This window comes from Hoplias malabaricus, chromosome 3 (assembly GCF_029633855.1).
Source record: "Hoplias malabaricus isolate fHopMal1 chromosome 3, fHopMal1.hap1, whole genome shotgun sequence".
Lineage (NCBI taxonomy): Eukaryota > Metazoa > Chordata > Actinopteri > Characiformes > Erythrinidae > Hoplias > Hoplias malabaricus.
Genome location: NC_089802.1, coordinates 43,074,692 through 43,095,663, shown reverse-complemented (window position 1 = coordinate 43,095,663; position 20,972 = coordinate 43,074,692). Strand labels below are relative to the sequence as shown.

The 20,972-nt window shown below is 42.3% G+C and overlaps 1 protein-coding gene across 1 annotated transcript in view; it reads left to right on the top strand.

The window, feature by feature from the left end:
* The window catches only part of cacna2d2a (calcium channel, voltage-dependent, alpha 2/delta subunit 2a), a 275,566-nt gene that overhangs the window by 225,104 nt on the left and 29,490 nt on the right, over positions 1-20,972 (top strand). The window contains exons 11-14 of the mRNA XM_066664996.1: positions 4,896-5,060; positions 7,856-7,969; positions 10,594-10,672; positions 14,609-14,658. Coding sequence (XP_066521093.1) covers positions 4,896-5,060; positions 7,856-7,969; positions 10,594-10,672; positions 14,609-14,658 — 408 coding nt within the window. The remainder of the gene's footprint in view (positions 1-4,895; positions 5,061-7,855; positions 7,970-10,593; positions 10,673-14,608; positions 14,659-20,972) is intronic.

Below are 20,972 nucleotides of genomic sequence, written 5' to 3'. Positions count from 1 at the left end.
TGAGCTTCCAAAGCCAAGAAGCTGCAAACCAGCATTACATCACTAAACACATTACCAAGCATCAGCTCCAGTGATGTAAAGCACCCTGCCACTGGATTCTGGACCAGTGGAAACAGGTTCTGGGGAATGATGAATCACTCGTTTCTATCTGGAAACATGGACAAGTCTGGGTTTGGTGAATGTCATGAGAAACTTAACTGCCTGACTGCTTTGTTCCAACTGTAAAGTCTGGTGGAGGTGGCATAGGTCTATTAATTCCTTGTATGTTTCAACATGACTATGCCCCAGTGCACAAAGCAAGGTCCATAAAGGCAATGTTTTCTGAGTTTGTCGGGAAAGAACTGGAATGGCCCGAACTCACGCCCTAACCTCAACCCGAACAAACACATTTGGGTTGAACTACAATAGAGATTGTGAGCCAGGCCCTCCCCAGTGTCTGACCTCACAAATGTTCTTCTAGGTGAATGAGCAACTCCCACAGACCCACTCCGGTCTGGCAGAAATTCTTCCATGAAGAGAGTGGAAGCCGTTATAGCTGCAAAGATGGTACCAACTCTATATAACTGCCTATGAATTTAGAATGGGATGTCATCAAAGCTTCTGTGGATGTGATGTGTCCGTGTCCCAATACATTTGTCTGTATAGTAAATGTGAAATTCTGGCAAATCCTTAGTTACTGTTGCTATTAACCTTCAGCTCAGACAGCCCACTGCCTTGGACAGAACTAAACTACTCTGTTTAACAAAGATAGCTTCACGGTCACATAGAATTTTACACCTGTAAATATGCTAATTGCTCTGAGTGTTGAGTGATGTAAATTTATGAAGTTGCTCTCTCCAAGTATTGTAATGTTACGTTGCCTTCCATATCATCCACCTTTAACTTGTCCCTGCAAACGAATGTCAGAAATGCATTTGAAATGAAAGAAATGATCCCGCCTTGCATCCACTGATTCCAGGTAGGCTCTGGACCCACCGCGACCCTGAACTGGATAAGGGTTACAGATAATGAATGAATGAATGAATGAATGAAATGGTAATGATCAACACTAAAATTATATTTTTAGTAATAAATCTATATTTTTCTTTTGTTTTCTGTACCACAAAAATATTACCTTGATTAGTAAAAATTTAGTAAAAATTAGTAAATCTAGGTTTTAGACATTTGTAAGAGTATTATAGGATGAATTTGCTATGTTACTATTTCTAGGTATTGTTTTAGAAAATCATTTTCTTTACATAAATTATAATATAAATGCCTGTAATATAATTTTTGACATATTTTTGCTTGTTTTCATGTAACATAATATATTAATATAAGATATTTGAATTCCAAAATGAGAAATATTGCAGATATTGACTGCCAGTGCATAATTCTGTTGGCAGTGTGTTTTGGCATGATATGTTAAAAAATAGATAAATTAGGCGACAATATCCCATAGAATGTGTGTAAATGTAGAACTCACTTACCCACACCCATAAACACACACACTCTTTCTCACAGACACACACACACTGTAAAACTGCAGTGTTTTGGAGGCCCACATCAGTAATCCGAGCTAATCCGTGGCTCTTAGTGCGAGTGTGTCTCTTAATCCCGGCTCCGACGGAACAAAATGAGCAGCATAATCTGAAGCAGAGCGCAGCCTATTTTACAGACCCTCCAAAGAAAAGTAGACTTAGGCCACATTAAGGTGTGTGTGTGTCTCATTTTATTTTCTGTAACTGTGGTCGTACACATGAAGAAATGTCAGCACTCTACAGCGTTATTATTTGAACTGTTTTCCTCGCTAACCCTAAAATGTCAGTTCATTTGAAACTTGACCTTCAAAAGAAAAACACTATTATGGGGCTGACATTAACAGCTTTGCAGTTCAGAACTAATCATATGTACACACACAGGTGTACATACACACACTCCTACTAAAATACAGCATATTAACAAAACCTAAGGAGATTGAAAATATTGAAAATATTAGAAATAACCATGAATATTCCATGGGTTTCCTCTGGCTGCTCCCGTTTCCTTCACAATCCAAAAACATGTGTTGGTAGGTGGATTGGCTGTGTGAAAATGTGCACAGGTGCGAGTGTTTGAGTGACATGGTGAGTGTGTGACAGTCCGGGGCGTTTCTGCCTTGCGCCCAATGATTCTGGGTACACTGAAGATGAAGGAATGAATGATGAATCTATTTCTTCTCATCAACCTAAATATCATTGCTGTCAGAGTAAAAGTTCATGTCTCCAAACACTAAACAGAGTTACTTTTGTAGAAAGAAAGGAAATATAGTCTTATCTTTCAAAGTTAGTTAATGTAGCAGTATTTCATATGATGTCAGTTTGGGACCATTTCTTCTAGTCCACTTGCTGTGACATTTTGAAACAATGTAAATGGCAACTGGCATTCTCAGATTACATCAAACATGTAATCTCACATCCAAAATCATTGTCAAAAACAGAGATATGAGGGATTTGTTCTGGCAGTGATGCTATCTTAACCCTTGTAAGAAAATAAGAATATATAACATAAAAGATCAATATAAATTTTTTTTTTTTTTGTATTTTCAAAAAAATATTGTTTTCCAATTTTAGTGAGCTTGCTTACCAAACAACAGAACATCAGAGTTCTGTATTGATCTCTAATTCTCTTCTGATCACATCTGTGTAGATCATAATGAGCATGTTACTAGACCGCTGAACCTATGTCATCATTACATAATCAGTGTCAAATCCATATTAGGACGTGATGAAAAATAAGATTCGATTTATGAGAGATGAAGGCAACTGTTCTAAAACAGAACAAAATCTTACACTCACAGTAAGAGAAGTAATCCAGTCAGAGAAAGTATAATATATTTTCCTGATCATTTCACTTGCTAAGATTGTTTTTTGGAAGAGCACATTCACAGTTGGATGATGCTGCCTCTTTTTTTTCCATTTTGTTTACAGTGCATTTTTTGGAGCACCTGCTCTTGAGCAGAGCGCGGTAATGAACAGGGTTTACACACGCGCACACACACACACACACACACACACACACACATACACACACATACACACACCCATGCTGTTTGAGTGCCAGTTGAACAGTGCTCCACCTGATGTAGCAGGTGTTACTGCTGGGGTGAGGCGATGAGAACTGACAGCAGTCTGAAACACACACACACACACACACAAAGCGCAGATTTCTTGGCAGTTGTAATCATCTTAAACTTGCCAGTATTTCTAATACTTCAGTTTGCATATAAACAAAATAAGACTAGATTATGTCCTTTAGTAACAAAGAACATTTACATTATTACTGTGCACTATTGACATTAAGCTCAAATCAATCTCTAAAATATCTAACAATACAGAAGTGCTATAAAGATTATTTTAATCAGTTTCAGCAGAGGGCAGCACGGTGGTGCAGCAGGTAGTGTCACAGTCACACAGCTCCAGGGACCTGGAGGTTGTGGGTTTGAGTCCCGCTCCGGGTGACTGTCTGTGAGGAGTTGGTGTGTTCTCCCTGTGTCTGCGTGGGTTTCCTCCGGGTGACTGTCTGTGAGGAGTGTGGTGTGTTCTCCCTGTGTCTGCATGGGTTTCCTCCGGGTGACTGTCTGTGAGGAGTGTGGTGTGTTCTCCCTCTGTCTGCATGGGTTTCCTCTGGGTGACTGTCTGTGAGGAGTGTGGTGTGTTCTCCCTGTGTCTGCGTGGGTTTCCTCCGGGTGACTGTCTGTGAGGAGTGTGGTGTGTTCTCCCTCTGTCTGCATGGGTTTCCTTCAGGTGACTGTCTGTGAGGAGTGTGGTGTGTTCTCCCTGTGTCTGCATGGGTTTCCTCCGGGTGACTGTCTGTGAGGAGTGTGGTGTATTCTCCCTGTGTCTGCGTGGGTGCTTCGGTTTCCTCCCACAGTCTAAAAACACATGATTGATTGGCAACTCAAAAGTGTTCATAGGTGTGAATGTGTGAGTGTGTGCCACCTTGTGAGGGACAGGCATCCTGCCTTATGCTCAGTGATTGCGGGTAGGCTCTGGACCCACCACGACCCTGAATCAGATAAGTGGTTACAGACAATAAATGAATGAATTTCAGCAGATCTTTGACTAAACACCTGCCCTAAATTCTGATAATCTCATCATATCTTAGTAACTATAACCAGGACTGGGTTATTCTTAAAAAATGTAAATAATTTAACAAAATAGTTACTTTTGGTGTATTTTGAAGTAACTTGTTTTCACACTGGCAGCTACACTTTCCTTAATAAAACAACCTTCCTTAGTCCTCACAACATTAGCTAAAATAACAGGTATCTTATGGACCTGGGTATTTCTACTTTCACTCCACTTTGCTCAATTAATATAATTACTGTAATTATTTTTTCGTGCCAAGTTTCCACATCATTCATTATTCTTTTCGCTCCAGTTAATTTTTGGTTGTTTGGTCTAAAATTAGTAGTGTCCTGTTTGTATTGTTTACGCAGAGAAAGATCCGTTAGATTACATTCCACTACAAATAAGCCGAGCTGCTCTTATATTACCCATTCTGCTCCTTAATAGGTTTTGAATTGGCTTTAAGTTTGGCGCGAGACCATTCATTAACAGCTTTGGCAAAGGGTCTACAATTGCCAAAACAAATTCATTGTGATGTAAATGAGTCCAAATAGCATGAATTAAAAACAGATTATGATGCTCTTAGACCTAATGGATGAGAAGAATGAAATGTTTAAAGATGTTCACTTTTAAAGTGTTTAAGAAAAAAACCTTTTAATTGTGTTTTTCTATTTCTCTCTCCCCTCTTTCCCCTGCATTATCTCCCTCTCTCTCCACTCCTTTGTCCCTCTCCCTCTGTCCCTCTGTGTCCCATCCCTCTTTTCTCTTACCCATTTTCTCAACACACACTCTCTCTCTCCCTCTCAGTTTAATGATGAAGCAGGGACGGTGGTCTCGTGTTTTAATAACACTCTGGTGCAGGCGAACGTGAGAAATAAGAAGATCTTCAAAGAGAAGGTGATGAACATGCAGGCCAAGGGGACCACTGCCTACAAAATTGGATTCACGTTTGCATTTGAGCTGCTGCTAAATGTAAGACAAAACACACACACACACACACACACACACACACAAACACACACACACAAAACATGATAAGATGCATATACACTATCAGAAAATATAATGCAGTGTACAGGTGCATCGTTGTTCTCCAAATTTCTCTGCTTTATTTTTGCCAGAAAGGTTGATAAATATCTGTTTTCAATACGACTTTAAAACCTACAGTTACTGTGGAGTATGTTTCAATTTGGTTTCCTAATGGACAACACAGCAGATGGGCCCTTGAGAGTTCCACCCTAGTGAAGGCCATCCCCGGAGCAGTTGTTCTAACAGTGAACATTACTGTGCAAAAGCCAGAGAGCATTGTGCGTAAAATACCAGAAAAATGCCAGAAAAATTAGAAGAGCAGGATATAATAGAAGAGGGTGGAAATTAAATGTTTAGGCTTAGCAAATTCTTTGTTTTCTGTTAAATATACCCTCATTCTGAATGTGATTCCTGCAACACATTCCAAAATTTGGACATAACATTCCAACAGAAGCACTGTAAATATTTTGTACAGACCGTTATGTCAGCTGGTTCCCAACAGTGTACAGTCTAAAGAGATTCGGCTGACCATAGAGTTGTAGTCTTGGCTCACAATGTGTTCCTTTTAACTCAGTCCCACTTGTTCTGCCACCAGTCCCCGTGGTCAGACGTTTGCAATGAAAAAAGCCTTTGAAGGACGAAATCTTCCTGCTGTAAATTAAATTGTTACGTCTTTACGTCTAAATTATACGTCTTTGAACTAATACGTGAGAAATAAATATTTGCTAATATCACAGCTCAAGCAGAAATGTACCAGCAGCATGGATTCCTATGTTAATATGTTAAATATGTAGTCTGTTTACACCGAAATCCCAATCAGCGTACTAGGAAACATAAATACTCACCCTGCAGAGTAGCCGGAACAGGTAGAAAAATAAAACATCCCTTTAGCCTTAGTTTTAAATGTATAGGTCTCTCTCCATTCAAATAGATAGATGCCAGGACTTGCATGAGTGGAAATAAGGACACAATAGTTACCAAGGTGTTCATAGAGAGAGCAGACCTTCCTGCTATGAGCACTGCCCAGAGTAATGAGTTCTATCAGAGATATGAGGTAAATTAAAGTAAAGTCTAGAAGCACTTGTTGAGAAAAGGAAATAGGCAAAAAAGAATAATATTCTCAAACTAACAAAGAAGCTGCTGATGCTCTCAAATGTTTGAAATTGCTGATTGAGACTGAGCTTCAGATTTTCCAAGAGAAAAGGGAAAGGAATAAAGACAAAGGGTGGAAACAGTAAATAAAGAGAGCATGGAAATCTTGTCTAGGTCTTGAGTCTCCTATGGGATTTTATGAGAAATACAGGTTTTCTGTTTTCTTATCACTTAAGAATGACATGGATGTTCTGACTGGAAATAAAATAAACAAAATATCATCTCTGTAACCTATTTATTTCAAAACAAATATATCCATATGTTCACTGATGGTTTATGTGCACTTAGTACTTTTAACATTATAGGCTGTAGTCCATCTGTTTCTCCAGTCAGCAGCCCAGGCTCACAGGACCAACACAGGGCAGGTATTATTGGGGTAGTGGATATGTTTTGTTGGTAGACTATTCTGAGACCAGCACTGATACTGAGGGCTTTACAAACTCCAGCAGCACTGCTGTGTCTGATCCACTCGTACCAGTGCAACACACACTAACACACGACTACCACTACAGAGAACGATTCACCACCCAAACCATACATGATCTGTGGTGGCCCAGTGTGGGTCCTAACCATTAAACAGGGTGAAAAGGTGCAAGAATTTGTTACTGTAGTTCTTCAAAGTGCTCCTGTGTGGTCAGTGGAGCTGAGAGAATGGACAGTGAGTGTAGAAAGAAGGAGGTGATCGTAATGTTATGGTTAATTGGTGCATTGCATTTTTTGTTTATTTAGTGTAGAGTTTTCACACCAAAGGTCGACAGACCTTGGTGTGCTCTGTGTGTGTGTGTGTGTGTGTGTGTGTGCACGCACACTTTAATAGAGTCTGATGGTGTGATTGATGAGAGAGGCTGGGAGGAGATGGGCCGCAGACACACAAATGAATTTGTATTCTTTCCCTGCTAGACAGTCTGTCTCTCTCTCTCTCTCTCTCTCTCTCTCTCTCTCTCTCTCACACACACACACACACACACACACACTGTTTGCCTTGCTGCCCTCGTCGACTCAACAGCCATTCTAATCGTTGGCAGGCCTGAAACTCCTAAGGCATTTTAATCGCTGCCCTGATTGGCCGAGAGGAGAGTGGTTGAAATGCGTAATTGCGGCAGTATTATTTATCTTTATTAGAATCTTGTCAGAGTGATGTTGCATCGGGCGAATGTCAATGACAGCTGTGATTGGAAGGGTGGGAGAGAGAGAGAGAGAGAGAGAGAGAGAGAGAGAGAGAGAGAGAGAGAGAGAGAGAGAGAGAGAGGGAGGGAGGGAGGGGACTTTTTGTAGCTCATCAGAGACAGGACAGCGGGCAGCATTTGGGCTCGAAAGCTGACGTATGATTAGAGAAACAGATGTGGTGGTCTATCTCTCTCTGTCTCACTCTGTCTCTCCTCTGTCTCTCTTCTCTTTCTCTTCCACTATCTCTTTACAGAACCAGAAAGGCACATATACTGTCATTAAATCGTTATGGCAAAATAGAATGCAAATGCTCTCAAACGTTGAACCAAGGTCATAAGTGTAGTGAGTGGAGTCTTCATCATTCCTCTCTCTCTCTCTCTCTCTCTCTCTCTCTCTCTCTCTCTCTCTCTCTTTTCCAGGCAAGCATGAATGCTCCGAGGGCCAACTGCAATAAGATGATAATGATGTTCACAGATGGAGGAGAGGATCGAGCTCAGAAAGTGTTTGAGACATACAACTGGCCCAATAAAACAGTGAGTCTGCTCCTGCCCACCGACAGCAATAACACCACTTACAGCCATCATCAACACCAGCTACACCACTTACCACATCACACACCTCCATCATCACCAGCTACTCCACTTACCACATCACACACCACCATCAACACCAGCTACACCACTTACCACATCACACACCACCATCAACACCAGCTACACCACTTACCACATCACACACCTCCATCAACACTAGCTACACCACTTACCACATCACACACCTCCACCATCAACACCAGCTACACCACTTACCACATCACACACCTCCATCATCAACACCAGCTACACCACTTACCACATCACACACCACTATCAACACCAGCTACACCACTTACCACATCACACACTTCCATCATCAACACCAGCTACACCACTTACAACATCACACACCTCCATCATCAACACCAGCTACACCACTTACAACATCACACACCTCCATCATCAACACCAGCTACACCACTTACCACATCACACACCTCCATCATCACCAGCTACTCCACTTACCACATCACACACCACCATCAACACCAGCTACACCACTTACCACATCACACACCTCCATCAACACTAGCTACACCACTTACCACATCACACACCTCCACCATCAACACCAGCTACACCACTTACCACATCACACACCTCCATCATCACCAGCTACTCCACTTACCACATCACACACCACCATCAACACCAGCTACACCACTTACCACATCACACACCTCCATCAACACTAGCTACACCACTTACCACATCACACACCTCCACCATCAACACCAGCTACACCACTTACCACATCACACACCTCCATCATCAACACCAGCTACACCACTTACCACATCACACACCTCCATCATCAACACCAGCTACACCACTTACCACAGCACACACCACCATCATCAACACCAGCTACGCCACTTACCACATCACACACCTCCATCATCAACACCAGCTACACCACTTACCACATCACACACCTCCATCATCATCACCAGCTACACCACTTACCACATCACACACCTCCATCATCACCAGCACACCACCTACCACATCACACACCACCATCATCACCAGCTACACCACTTACCACATCACACACCACCATCAACACCAGCTACACCACTTACCACATCACATACCTCCATCATCACCAGCTACACCACTTACCACATCACACACCTCCATCATCAACACCAGCTACACCACTTACCACATCACACACCTCCATCATCACCAGCTACACCACTTACCACATCACACACCTCCATCATCAACACCAGCTACACCACTTACCACATCACACACCTCCATCATCAACACCAGCTACACCACTTACCACATCACACACCTCCATCATCAACACCAGCTACACCACTTACCACATCACACACCTCCATCATTAACACCAGCATACCACTTACCACATCACACACCTCCATCATCAACACCAGCTACACCACTTACCACATCACACACCACCATCAACACCAGCTACACCACTTACCACATCACACACCTCCATCATCACCAGCTACACCACTTACCACATCACACACCATCATCAACACCAGCTACACCACTTACCACATCACACACCTCCATCATCACCAGCTACACCACTTACCACATCACACACCTCCATCATCACCAGCACACCACCTACCACATCACACACCACCATCATCACCAGCTACACCACTTACCACATCACACACCACCATCAACACCAGCTACACCACTTTCCACATCACACACCTCCATCAACACCAGCTACACCACTTACCACATCACACACCTCCATCATCAACACCAGCTACACCACTTACCACATCACACACCTCCATCATCACCAGCACACCACCTACCACATCACACACCACCATCATCACCAGCTACACCACTTACCACATCACACACCACCATCAACACCAGCTACACCACTTTCCACATCACACACCTCCATCAACACCAGCTACACCACTAACCACATCACACACCACCATCATCAACACCAGCTACACCACTTACCACATCACACACCTCCATCATCAACACCAGCTACACCACTTACCACATCACACACCACCATCAACACCATTTATATTCAGAAATGTTATATTCACCTAAATTCATACAAATATTTCTAAATGTTTACAAATACAGTAAATGAAAATGTATAAATAGTGAGTAGTAAATAAAATGTAACTATATTTCATAATCAAAGCCCTGCATCACCCAAATGTTCTGCTTTTCTGGAGCACAGTAAATACATCATCAATTATCTGTTTAAAATACTAGTCAGATCTAAGCATCTGTCCAAGGCTGATATATTTTATTACAAGGGTTGTCTCTGCAGTGATGATAGAACATTAACTGTGTAATAGCATTAGTGTCTAATTTATGAGTGATATGTTTGGAGTTACATAATAGTATATTTAAAATGGACTTGATGGATGGACCAGTAGAAATTTGTGAGATGCTGATTTATATTGATTTTGATTAAAACGCTGTCTAAGACAGCAGTAGACAGCAAGGTAGCTCAGTGGGTTTTGAGACACAGCCCACATCTCTACTGAACCTCATTGTCTCTCTTTCTGTCTCAGGTTCGGGTTTTCACCTTCTCTGTGGGTCAGCACAACTATGATGTCACTCCACTGCAGTGGATTGCTTGTGCAAACAAGGGTGAGTGTTATTTATCTGCCAAATTAAACTAAAGCTGGATCAGAACTTATTAGTAGATTGTAACAGAACTATTATGTTCTCCATGAAACATGGAGCAAAAATCATTGTACTTTTCTAAAAGTCAATGTAAGAACATTCTGGCATGACATTCTAAACCTAATTAACCTGAAATGTTCACACCGTATACAAAGCAACTGATGCATTCAAATGATGGATTTGTTTGTAAATGTAAATCAGGGAAACTATGGAGAAAAACTGCACAGAAATTAATGGTACTACATATATGTAGTATTTTTAACACCTAGGTTCAACTATAAATGTCATACAACCCGTAGAATACATTTTAACCTGAGATCTTTGGATATTTTTTTCTTGAAATGCTAATAAATATAATATCAAACATCGCTGTAAATTCTTACACAACTTCTATGAGAGTGAAAAACTACATTATGGGTTCATGTAGATGTCTGAACTTTGTGTGAGTTCAACTGACTTTAAAATAGACCTATACCTGTTTTTCCACAATGTAACACAGTTCTGAGGTCTTAACCGGTTTGAGCCCCTGTTCCTTTAAACGAGAATGAGCCACAACTGAATTCATTGCAAGTTCCCAGGAGTGAGGAGTAAGGAGCTGAAGCTCTGCTTTTTAGCCATTTTCACCAGGTTCTTTTTCTTCTCCGTTCTGAATCTTTTGCTCCATTTAACCTTGTGCTTACACTCTCACAAAAAAATGAGTCCAGCAATGTGACTGGAGAGACTTAAAGGTATTGTATTTAATCTGGTGATTTCAAACCAGCAACATAGAATGTTATTTCATTTTTCTCCTCTCCTTCATCTTCATTTTCTCTTGTTTTTCACCTATGCCCCTGGCTCCTCAGCACCTCTCTACATTGCTCCCACATTCACAGCACTCTCCTAATGATCGCTGCTCTCCCTGCTCCCTGATTAGTTAATTGCGAATGGTGCCAAAGTGCTTCAGAGGTCCCCCCACCCTCCCCCATCTCTTTTGCGTAAGTTTTTAATTAATTAGCCGTGAAGGAACTGGCTTTCCGGCGATAACCGCGACTCCCCTCTCTCTCCAGCCAAAGCGGCTCCAGTGTGGGGATTAGTATTTTGAGTGCTGGTGTTCTCCAGTCTTAATCGCGGGTGTAAAGGGGACTGCTGGCATGGGAGGTGGGTTTTCTTTTTGGGCTTTTTCCCTTTGTGGTCTTGATCTCGTTATTTTTCTGGTATCAGAAGTCAGCAGAGAACACCCTGGACACACTCACAAAGTCCCAAAGCTGCCACTCTTTTCCTTTGGTCTCAAGATGTCACACCCTTCTGAAAAACATACTCAAATATGCATACACTGATGCCTCCCTTCAACCTAAACACATACTCCTTCCTATCTCTAACTCACACACAAACACTTGAGGAGTCTGAAGCACCATTGGCTAGGATTCCCAGGATCAGTCTGCTTTATAGAATACATCGCCCAATTGAACGAGGAGGATCAGACCCCGGATACCAACGAGAGATGAGTGTGTGTGTGTGTCACAGTTCAGTTTGTGTGACCCAGATGAGGGTGTGTTATCACAGTGCTGGGTGTTCCTTGGTGAGAACCTTTTAGAGTGTTCCACTGACTGCATCTCATAAGGCCACATCTGAACTCCAGCCAGGGCTCACTCACCCAGATCCAGATTTCTGAAGAATTTTATTGGATTATTACTCTCTGGTGAAAGTCCCCTTGAAGAATTTTGAAAATATTTTTCTAGAAGGATCTTTCTCCAAGTTTTATTCACATGTTCCAAACTGCATCGTAGGTGCATTAACTGGTGTATTCATGTTTTAATTTCAGTGATGATCCAACGTTTGAGTTCACTGAGGTCAGGAAGGCAAGAGACATGGTCCCCAATTGACCAAAAAAACCCCAATTAAATCCAATCTACTCTGATTGCCTGACACACTGTTGACTGTGTGTTACTACTCTGTGGGATTCTACAGGCTCTGGACCCCTCCTGACCCTTAACATCAGTTACAGAAAATGAACAAATGAATGAATTAAACCTAATCTACCTAATCTTCTGAAATCCATTTGGAACCAGTCAGATTAGATGTGTTTTTATCTGTTCAGACTGTCGGATCAGATATGCCAACAAATCAGATTTCATTTTGAATCTCTGAATAAGACGTCTAAGTATAATCAGGTAAGCAGAGTAATTTTGGGGCCCCAGGTGCCAACAATGCATTTTAATTGCAAGATTTGGATTTAACAATTCAACACTGTCCCCTTTCATGTACAATATTTCATAAATACTTTTATCCTAGGTGTTTGCAGTAGTAGTTTATATATTTTATCTTGTTTATAGTTTGTTGGAGTGATTTTATCCACTAAGCTATCTACTAAACTAAACATCTACTAAGCTTATAATATCTAAACTGACAGTAACTTTATTTGCTGAAAGCTATGCCAATACTTTGTCTGTATACATTAAAGCATTTTCCCTGGCTCAAAGTTTCCTCCTGTGCCTAGAAATTAAGCTGCACTTTGAGAAGTTTATCATGAAAGTCCTGTTAGTTAATAGCCTGACTGCTAATTTCCTGATGTAAAGACATAAGGAAACGTGCCTGTTAAAAGTAGTCCTAAATCAAGATGCTGTGAGTCTTTAACTGCAATGCAAAGCCGTATCAGTAGCTAATCAGTGAAAAAGACAGAGGCTTTAGTCATGTAGACAGACATTATATGGATTTTAACATTCTGTGGATGCACTCTCAGTTTTGCAGCTCATTGTACAAACACTTCACTCTGTAATAACTTAGTGAACTGGGCTTATTGACCCCGCTAGTGCCTCTGTTCTCCATTTAATCAGTCTCAGCTTAGTCTCCATCACACTGGCTGTTACACAGAGCCAGAGTCCGACTCTCAGATTCGATCTTCCAGCAGACACCGTGAGGTACAAAACCTACAAAGTGATGGGTTGTAAAACTAGCGCTAGGTAATATGGCAAAATGATAGTGTCATAGAAGCATTTTATTTTATATTCGAGAACCTGGGGTAGAGTATGAAGTGCATTACAGATGGTTTTCATTTTAAAGTTCACGTATATTAGAAGACGTCTTTGCTTTTTGAAATATATCAGTTACAAAAACACTCCACTCAGTCTTTACAGTCAATATACATTGTATATCCATCCTTTAAAATTACAAATGTACGTTCTGCCTTTAAGGTCGTCATGTCATTGTGAACAGATGTTCAGTAGTGCACTCACAGAATTGCTGAATGGCTAGCGGCATGGTGGTGCAGCAGGTAGTGTCGCAGTCCCTGTGTCCATAGGGGTTTCCTCCCTCGGTCCAAAAACACATGTTGGTAGGTGGATTGGCGACTTAAAAAGTGTCCATAGGTGTGAGTGAATACGTGAGTGGGTGTTGCCCTGTGAAGGACTGGCGCCCTCTACTGGGTGTGTTCCTGCCTTGCGTCCAATGATTCCGGGTAGACTCCTGACCCACCATGACCCTGAACTGGATAAGCGCTTACAGATAATGAATAAATTGATTTTTTTTTTGGAGCAGATGAACATAGTCCCATCACCAAGCTCATTGCCAAATAGCACACTTTAAATCTATGAATTACACACATCTCCATCTAAGGGCTGTGGACCTGTGTTTTCTAGAGTGATGGGCTAAAAGCTCAAACAATCAGAAAAGGCTAGAATCAGGCTATAAAACTCTCTTTGTATTTCCTGCTTTACTGAAAGTCATGTTTTCCTTCACAAACGTGTTCTCTGTTTTTGAAGGCCTCATATATATGTGGTACACTCACTGCTTTTTGCGCAGTGATGACAATACCCAGTTTTTGGTCTTTAAATGCAGCTACATTCAAGAAACAGCTTAATCTCTCATCAGCCTGCCTGAATTCCTGCTTTTCTTTAATTGCTTATTATTGTCTTTGCTCAACAGGATACTACTTTGAGATCCCGTCCATTGGAGCGATCCGGATCAACACGCAGGTTGGTTGCTACTGTGTTTCCAGGGGGGAGTGTGTGCGTATGTGTTTATATTACTGTCAGTAAATCACACGCAACCCAGTGTGCATTATTCCGGTTCACTCTTGTGTTCATTATGGTTTATGTGCTTTGAAGCTATTTCTGGTGATTTTTATCTGCGCTTATGAATAGGCAGCTGAAGTGTGGAGATGAAGGGAGAGATAAAAATGCCATGGACGTCTCCCTCGTCTTCTTTCTATATTTAGTCTCGGTGGGATCTGTGATTTAAAGTGAATCAGCCGAGCTGTGGCTTTTAATCCTCCTTTCGTCCAGTCTCCATTACTCTTACGCAAGTCTAAACCAGGGTGAAATATATACAACCCTTAAACCTCAGGGGATAATATTATCTCGTTAGTCTTTAAGTCAATCAGTACCCCCTATGTCTAGTAACTTTATTTTCTTTACACCACCCTCCTCCCTCATTTCGCTCCCTATCTTTTGCAGTCAAACTCGCTCATTATGTTGCCTTATGTTACTTATAGCTCTTATACTATCTCTCCGTTCTCGCTCCTGTCGCTCCATACGCTCTGAACTAACCACTAACCTCCCCTCAGGCCAAACCATCAGTACGGCCAATAGACTGTCAGCTGTTCCATTAGATTGAGTGTAATTTTACTCAGAGACCCGTCACTTATTCTAATAGCCTTGTGGAGGCAGGTGCGAGTGTGTGTGAGTGTGTGTTTAAGCCGCACCTGTGCACCTCACCACTGTCTGCGCCTCTGTCACTTTGTGTTACATCTGTGAACTGCACACATCACAAGCCAAATGCAGAGAATGATGTCTTGGCAAGTGAAATCATATTAGATCTAGTCAAAAATAGATCTCTGTTTTTATACAAAATAATACCCAAAAGAAAATGTTTTTAGGTGCAAAACACCTCATGGAACTGGCTTGTAACTCAATAACTCACTCACTCATTCACCTAATAACACACTAAATCACTCATACACTCAATAACACACTCAGTCGATTTTTAGTTTACTTCATACTACTACACAGAAATGTGTAGTAGAGCATAACTACCAATAGAAATGCTCCAAAATAGTTTTTAACTGGACAGTGACAGTGCATACATATGTACACAACCACTCACACATACAGTATATATCCTCATACTCAAGCACTCATGCATATACACACTCACATACTCATTCACTCACTCACTCATATACATTTACACATGGTTAGGAACTGCACCACAAGAGGTGCTATTTCTCATATAGTTTCAAAAGGGGTGTCCAATAACCTTTGTGTACATTGATTATGAAGAATAATCTTATTAATTTCTTACAGTAATCTCAAAAAAGGGGGTTGGGGCCTATATTTCCACTAGTTTCAATTATGATAGTGTTTCTGTAGGTGCAGACAGTGCCAAACTTTGACCAGAATTTTCTATGGGGATAAAACCCAAGCCTCACCTTGTGTCACTTTCTTCTGTGTTTTCTTTTTTCTGTTTCTCTTCCTTTGCCCTCTTCTCCTCTGCTCTCTAATGTAATTTCCCTTGTGCTTGTGAGTGCATTATTCATGGTGAGGTACTTCATTTTCGGTGATAAGTGACAGACTCCCATGCTGCCTGTGGCAGGGTGACGTTGTAGGACCTGGAAGAGTCTGCTGTATTGATTCTCCTTTTTTCTTTTTTTTTCCAAACACATGGTCTCATTCTACCGCGGGCAAATAAGAGAGACTCTGCTGTTCACCTGCTTTATTGTATGCAATGTCCGCTGTAGGCAGCTTAATGTTAAATTAGCTGCTGTGGTTTTACAGACACTTCAGAGGATGCATTGACTCTGTTGTTGTGTTTGCAAAGCTATGCGTAGTGGAACACTTCAGAGACATTGTCTACGACCTAAACAGCAGTTGCAAAACACAAAAATTGAGGGCAGTGCTAAATTCGTCTTGTGTGTGGGCCCATGTTGACTGCATGGTGTATGATGTTTGACACATTTTATGCATCAGACAAATACACCATCCCCTCGCGCTCCAACTCTCAATGTGTGTTTGTCTGGAACAGTCAGAAAAGGGAGTGTGTCCGCACACGTGTATTCGCACATGGGGAATTAGGTCTGGCTGACTGGGTAAGTCATGGTCCAATTTGGGTGGACCCGGGAACACCCGTGGCTATGCCCCTGGTTTTCAGTCCAGTCCTTGGTGACCCCTAGCCAAGAATATCATCACTAATAAAAACAGTACTGTTCAAAAGTCTGCCTTTATTTAATATCTGTATTTAATAAACAAATGTTATTAATATTTCAGCAGATATTTCTAAGATTCTTGTAAGATCCACTTTGCATAAGGAGGGTAAAAAGTTAAAGGAAAAAAATTGGGATTCAAAAATTGGAATCAAAAATGACTAAAGACCCCCTCCTGAGAAAATAGGTTTTTATCTTGATTAAATGTTCATATGGTGTTTTTTACACGCTACATGATGTATCATGAATGAGATAAGCAGTCAAAACCATCGCTGAACATTTCTGCTTTAAAACCGCAGTGTCTCAAATAGGGCTATAATTCAGTATCAATATATATATCACAATTTAAAATTAAAGTTTTAATAACAACAATATGATTTTTAAACACATTTTCAATTTTTCAATAAACATTATTTACAGCATTTGTCACTGACTGATGGTATTTGCAGGGCACTGACCAGATCACTGCCTCAATTTTAAAGTTGGTTTAAGAATATTAACATCGACAAAGCCAATAGGTTTATGTTTGATGGAGGTGTCATGTTTCTTGTTTGTTCTTGTTTTTCAGTGGATTTTATATTGTTCATATTGATATTATAATGTATCGACCAGGGCGGCACGGTGGCGCAGCAGGTAGTGTTGCAGTCACACAGCTCCAGGGGCCTGGAGGTTGTGGGTTCGATTCCCGCTCCGGGTGACTGTCTGTGAGGAGTTGGTGTGTTCTCCCCGTGTCCGCGTGGGTTTCCTCCGGGTGCTCCGGTTTCCTCCCACAGTCCAAAAACACACGTTGCAGGTGGATTGGTGACTTGAAAGTGTCTGAGTGTGTGAGTGAATGTGTGTGTGTGTGTCTGTGTTGCCCTGTGAAGGACTGGCGTCCCCTCCAGGGTGTATTCCCGCCTTGCGCCCAATGATTCCAGGTAGGCTCTGGACCCCCCGCGACCCTGAATTGGATAAGCGGTTACAGATAATGGATGGATGGATGTATCGACCAAAATTAAGAAATATATCGCAATATAAATATTGACCATATCGTTCAGCCCTGGTCTCAAACATCCTGATTCAGACAGCCAATGATTCCTCACAACATAAACCATGTGGAGCAAAGCTTTCCAAGTAACCTTCAGCTTCAGACAAGCACGTAGACAGAGTTGGGAACTAAATGCATATTCCTAGGTCCACGTGTACTGGATTAAGACATTTGTCTTGGTAATGACTTCTGAATATGTCACTTTAATGAACAAAGATGATTTTTAAGAGTTTAAGGGATGACTGGAATAAACTTTAAACGATACAGAGAAAATTAGACCTGACAATGGACACACTACTGAAAACAGTGGAAGTTTTGTTTAGTTGTTGAAACTTGTGTGATGAATAATTTAATAGTGTAATGTTGAATTGCTGTTTGTGTTCTCTATTTCCATGATCTAATAAAGATCAAGTCTTTGCAATAGAAAGGCAGTGAACTCAATGACAGAAAGACAGTTCCTCAAACGCTGCAGTGGAATTTGAAACTAAAGATGTGACTGAAGTGGAACAGCTTCTAGATTCTTTTCCTTACAAATATATTTGAGTAGCAGTAAAAGTTTTTCCATTTGAAGTTAATCAGAGAGGTTTCATTTTTGGCTGCTCCTAGAAATCCAACCAGGTGCCATGTTGGATTTGACTCAAGGTTTATGCTGGATGCCCTTTCTCTCTCATTTTCCCGTTTCACCTGGGCGTGGTGCGGCACTGTGGAGCAGCAGGTAGATGTCGCATTCGCACAGCTCCAGGGACCAGGAGGTTGTGGGTTCAAGTCCTGCTCCGGGTGACTGTCTGTGAAGAGTGTGGTGTGTTCTCCCTGTGTCTGTATGGGTTTCCTCCGGGTGACTGTCTGTGAGGAGTGTGGTGTGTTCTCCCTGTGTCTGCGTGGGTTTCCTCCGGGTGAATGTCCGTGAGGAGTGTGGTGTGTTCTCCCTGTTTCTGCGTGGGTTTCCTCCGGGTGACTGTCTGTGAGGAGTGTAGTGTGTTCTCTCTGTGTCTGTGTGGGTTTCCTCCGGGTGCTCCGGTTTCCTCCCATGGTCCAAAAACACATGTTGGTAGATGGACTGGCGACTCAAATGTGTCCATAGGTGTGAGTGGCGCCGCCTCCAGGGTGTGTTCCTATCTTGCACCCAGTGATTTCGGGTAGGCTCCAGAAGCCAACTCTGTTGGTTGGGTGCCATCAAATCCTCACAGAAAAGCTTCCAGAAGAGTAGATGTTGTTACTGCAGTAAAGGAGCACAAGTCACCTATTACTACCCTTAATATCCAAAGAAATGTTGAGCGGATGGATGGATGAGCATTTCAGCTCAAATCATCATCAAACCCTCACCTCTCCCCCCCCCTCAGTACAGTGTGTACTGGTGGTCCTGTTTTTGTATCCTCTGAGGGCACACCATGCTCTTTTTATATCCTCCAACTGCTGTTTACCCTCTTCCTCCGTTCCTCTCTCCTCGTCAGGCGTAAAATCTCCTCCTCTCCAGCGTGAAAGGGCCTGCCTGTCACTGGCTCTGATGAAAGATCTCCCCGTGGCGCGTTAAACGGACTTTTAGTGAGCTAATAATAGAATGGGTTACGCTTGTCAGCACCTCAGTGTCGCTGCAATGAATAAGAAAATAAAAGCCGCCGTTGCTGAAGAGGCTTTTTTTTATGTGCGCGGGACGCTAATATTTCTGGGGGGTGTGTGTGGGTCATGGTGCCTCTCAGCTCTGAGGAGATATCACAATACAACTGTCAGCTCTGGAGCCTATACTTAATGTTTTCACTCCTCAGACGGTTATGTCTAATGGAAGAAATTCTGCTTATAAAAAGAGGCTTCTTTTGTGGAAACTGGGAGCAGTAAACAAGAAAAAAACATGCTCTGTTTGGAGTTGTTGGAGTTCTTGAAGACAAGCTGGTCCACTCAGAAAGACAGAAGCGAAAATCCAGCTAAACAGAGCAGCTGAGTCCAGCATTTTCTGTTAGACTTCAGTGGATATTTGGTAGATTACTGAAGAAAGATGGTCAAGGTCATTGATCAACAGGACATCCAGGCTCAAAACATACCCAGACATGGACATGTTGTAAGGCCAGCAAAAATAATATAATTGAAATAACAATACAGTTTTCTGGTCCACCAGCGTAACCATTTTTAACTGGCCAATCTGACCCGCTCACCTCACACACCAGGTATATTTAGTTTCCTGTAGATTTGGATTTTTCAGCATTAGGGGAGGTAACCAGAATAAGATTAAACAATTTTAAAGGAGGCGGCACGGTGGTGCAGCAGGTAGGTGTCACAGTCACACAGCTCCAGGGACCTGGAGGTTGTGGGTTTGAGTCCCGCTCTGGGTGACTGTCTGTGAGGAGTGTGGTGTGTTCTCCCTGTGTCTCCATGGGTTTCCTCCGGGTGACTGTCTGTGAGGAGAGTGGTGTATTCTCCCTGTGTCTGCGTGGGTTTCCTCCGGGTGACTGTCTGTGAGGAGTGTGGTGTGTTCTCCCTGTGTCTGCGTGGGTTTCCTCCGGGTGACTGTCTGTGAGGAGTGTGGTGTGTTCTCCCTGTGTCTGTGGGTTTCCTCCAGGTGACTGTCTGTGAGGAGTGTGGTGTGTTCTCCCTGTGTCTGTGTGGGTTTCCTCCGGGTGACTGTCTGTGAGGAGTTTTGGTGTGTTCTCCCTGTGTCTGCGTGGGTTTCCTCCGGGTGACTGTCTGTGAGGAGTTTGGTGTGTTCTCCCTGTGTCTGCGTGGGTTTCCTCCGGGTGACTGTCTGTGAGGAGTGTGGTGTGTTCTCCCTGTGTCTGCATGGGTTTCCTCCGGGTGACTGTCTGTGAGGAGTTTGGTGTGTTCTCCCTGTGTCTGCGCGGGTTTCCTCCGGGTGACTGTCTGTGAGGAGTTTGGTGTGTTCTCCCTGTGTCTGCGCGGGTTTCCTCCGGGTGCTCCAGTTTCCTCCCACGGTCCAAAAACACATGTTGGTAGGTGGATTGGTGACTTAAGAAGTGTCCATAGGTGAATGTGTGAGTGTGTGCTACCCTGTGAAGGACTGGCGCCCCCGTAAGGGTGTATTCCCACCTTGCGCCCAATGATTCCAGGTAGAC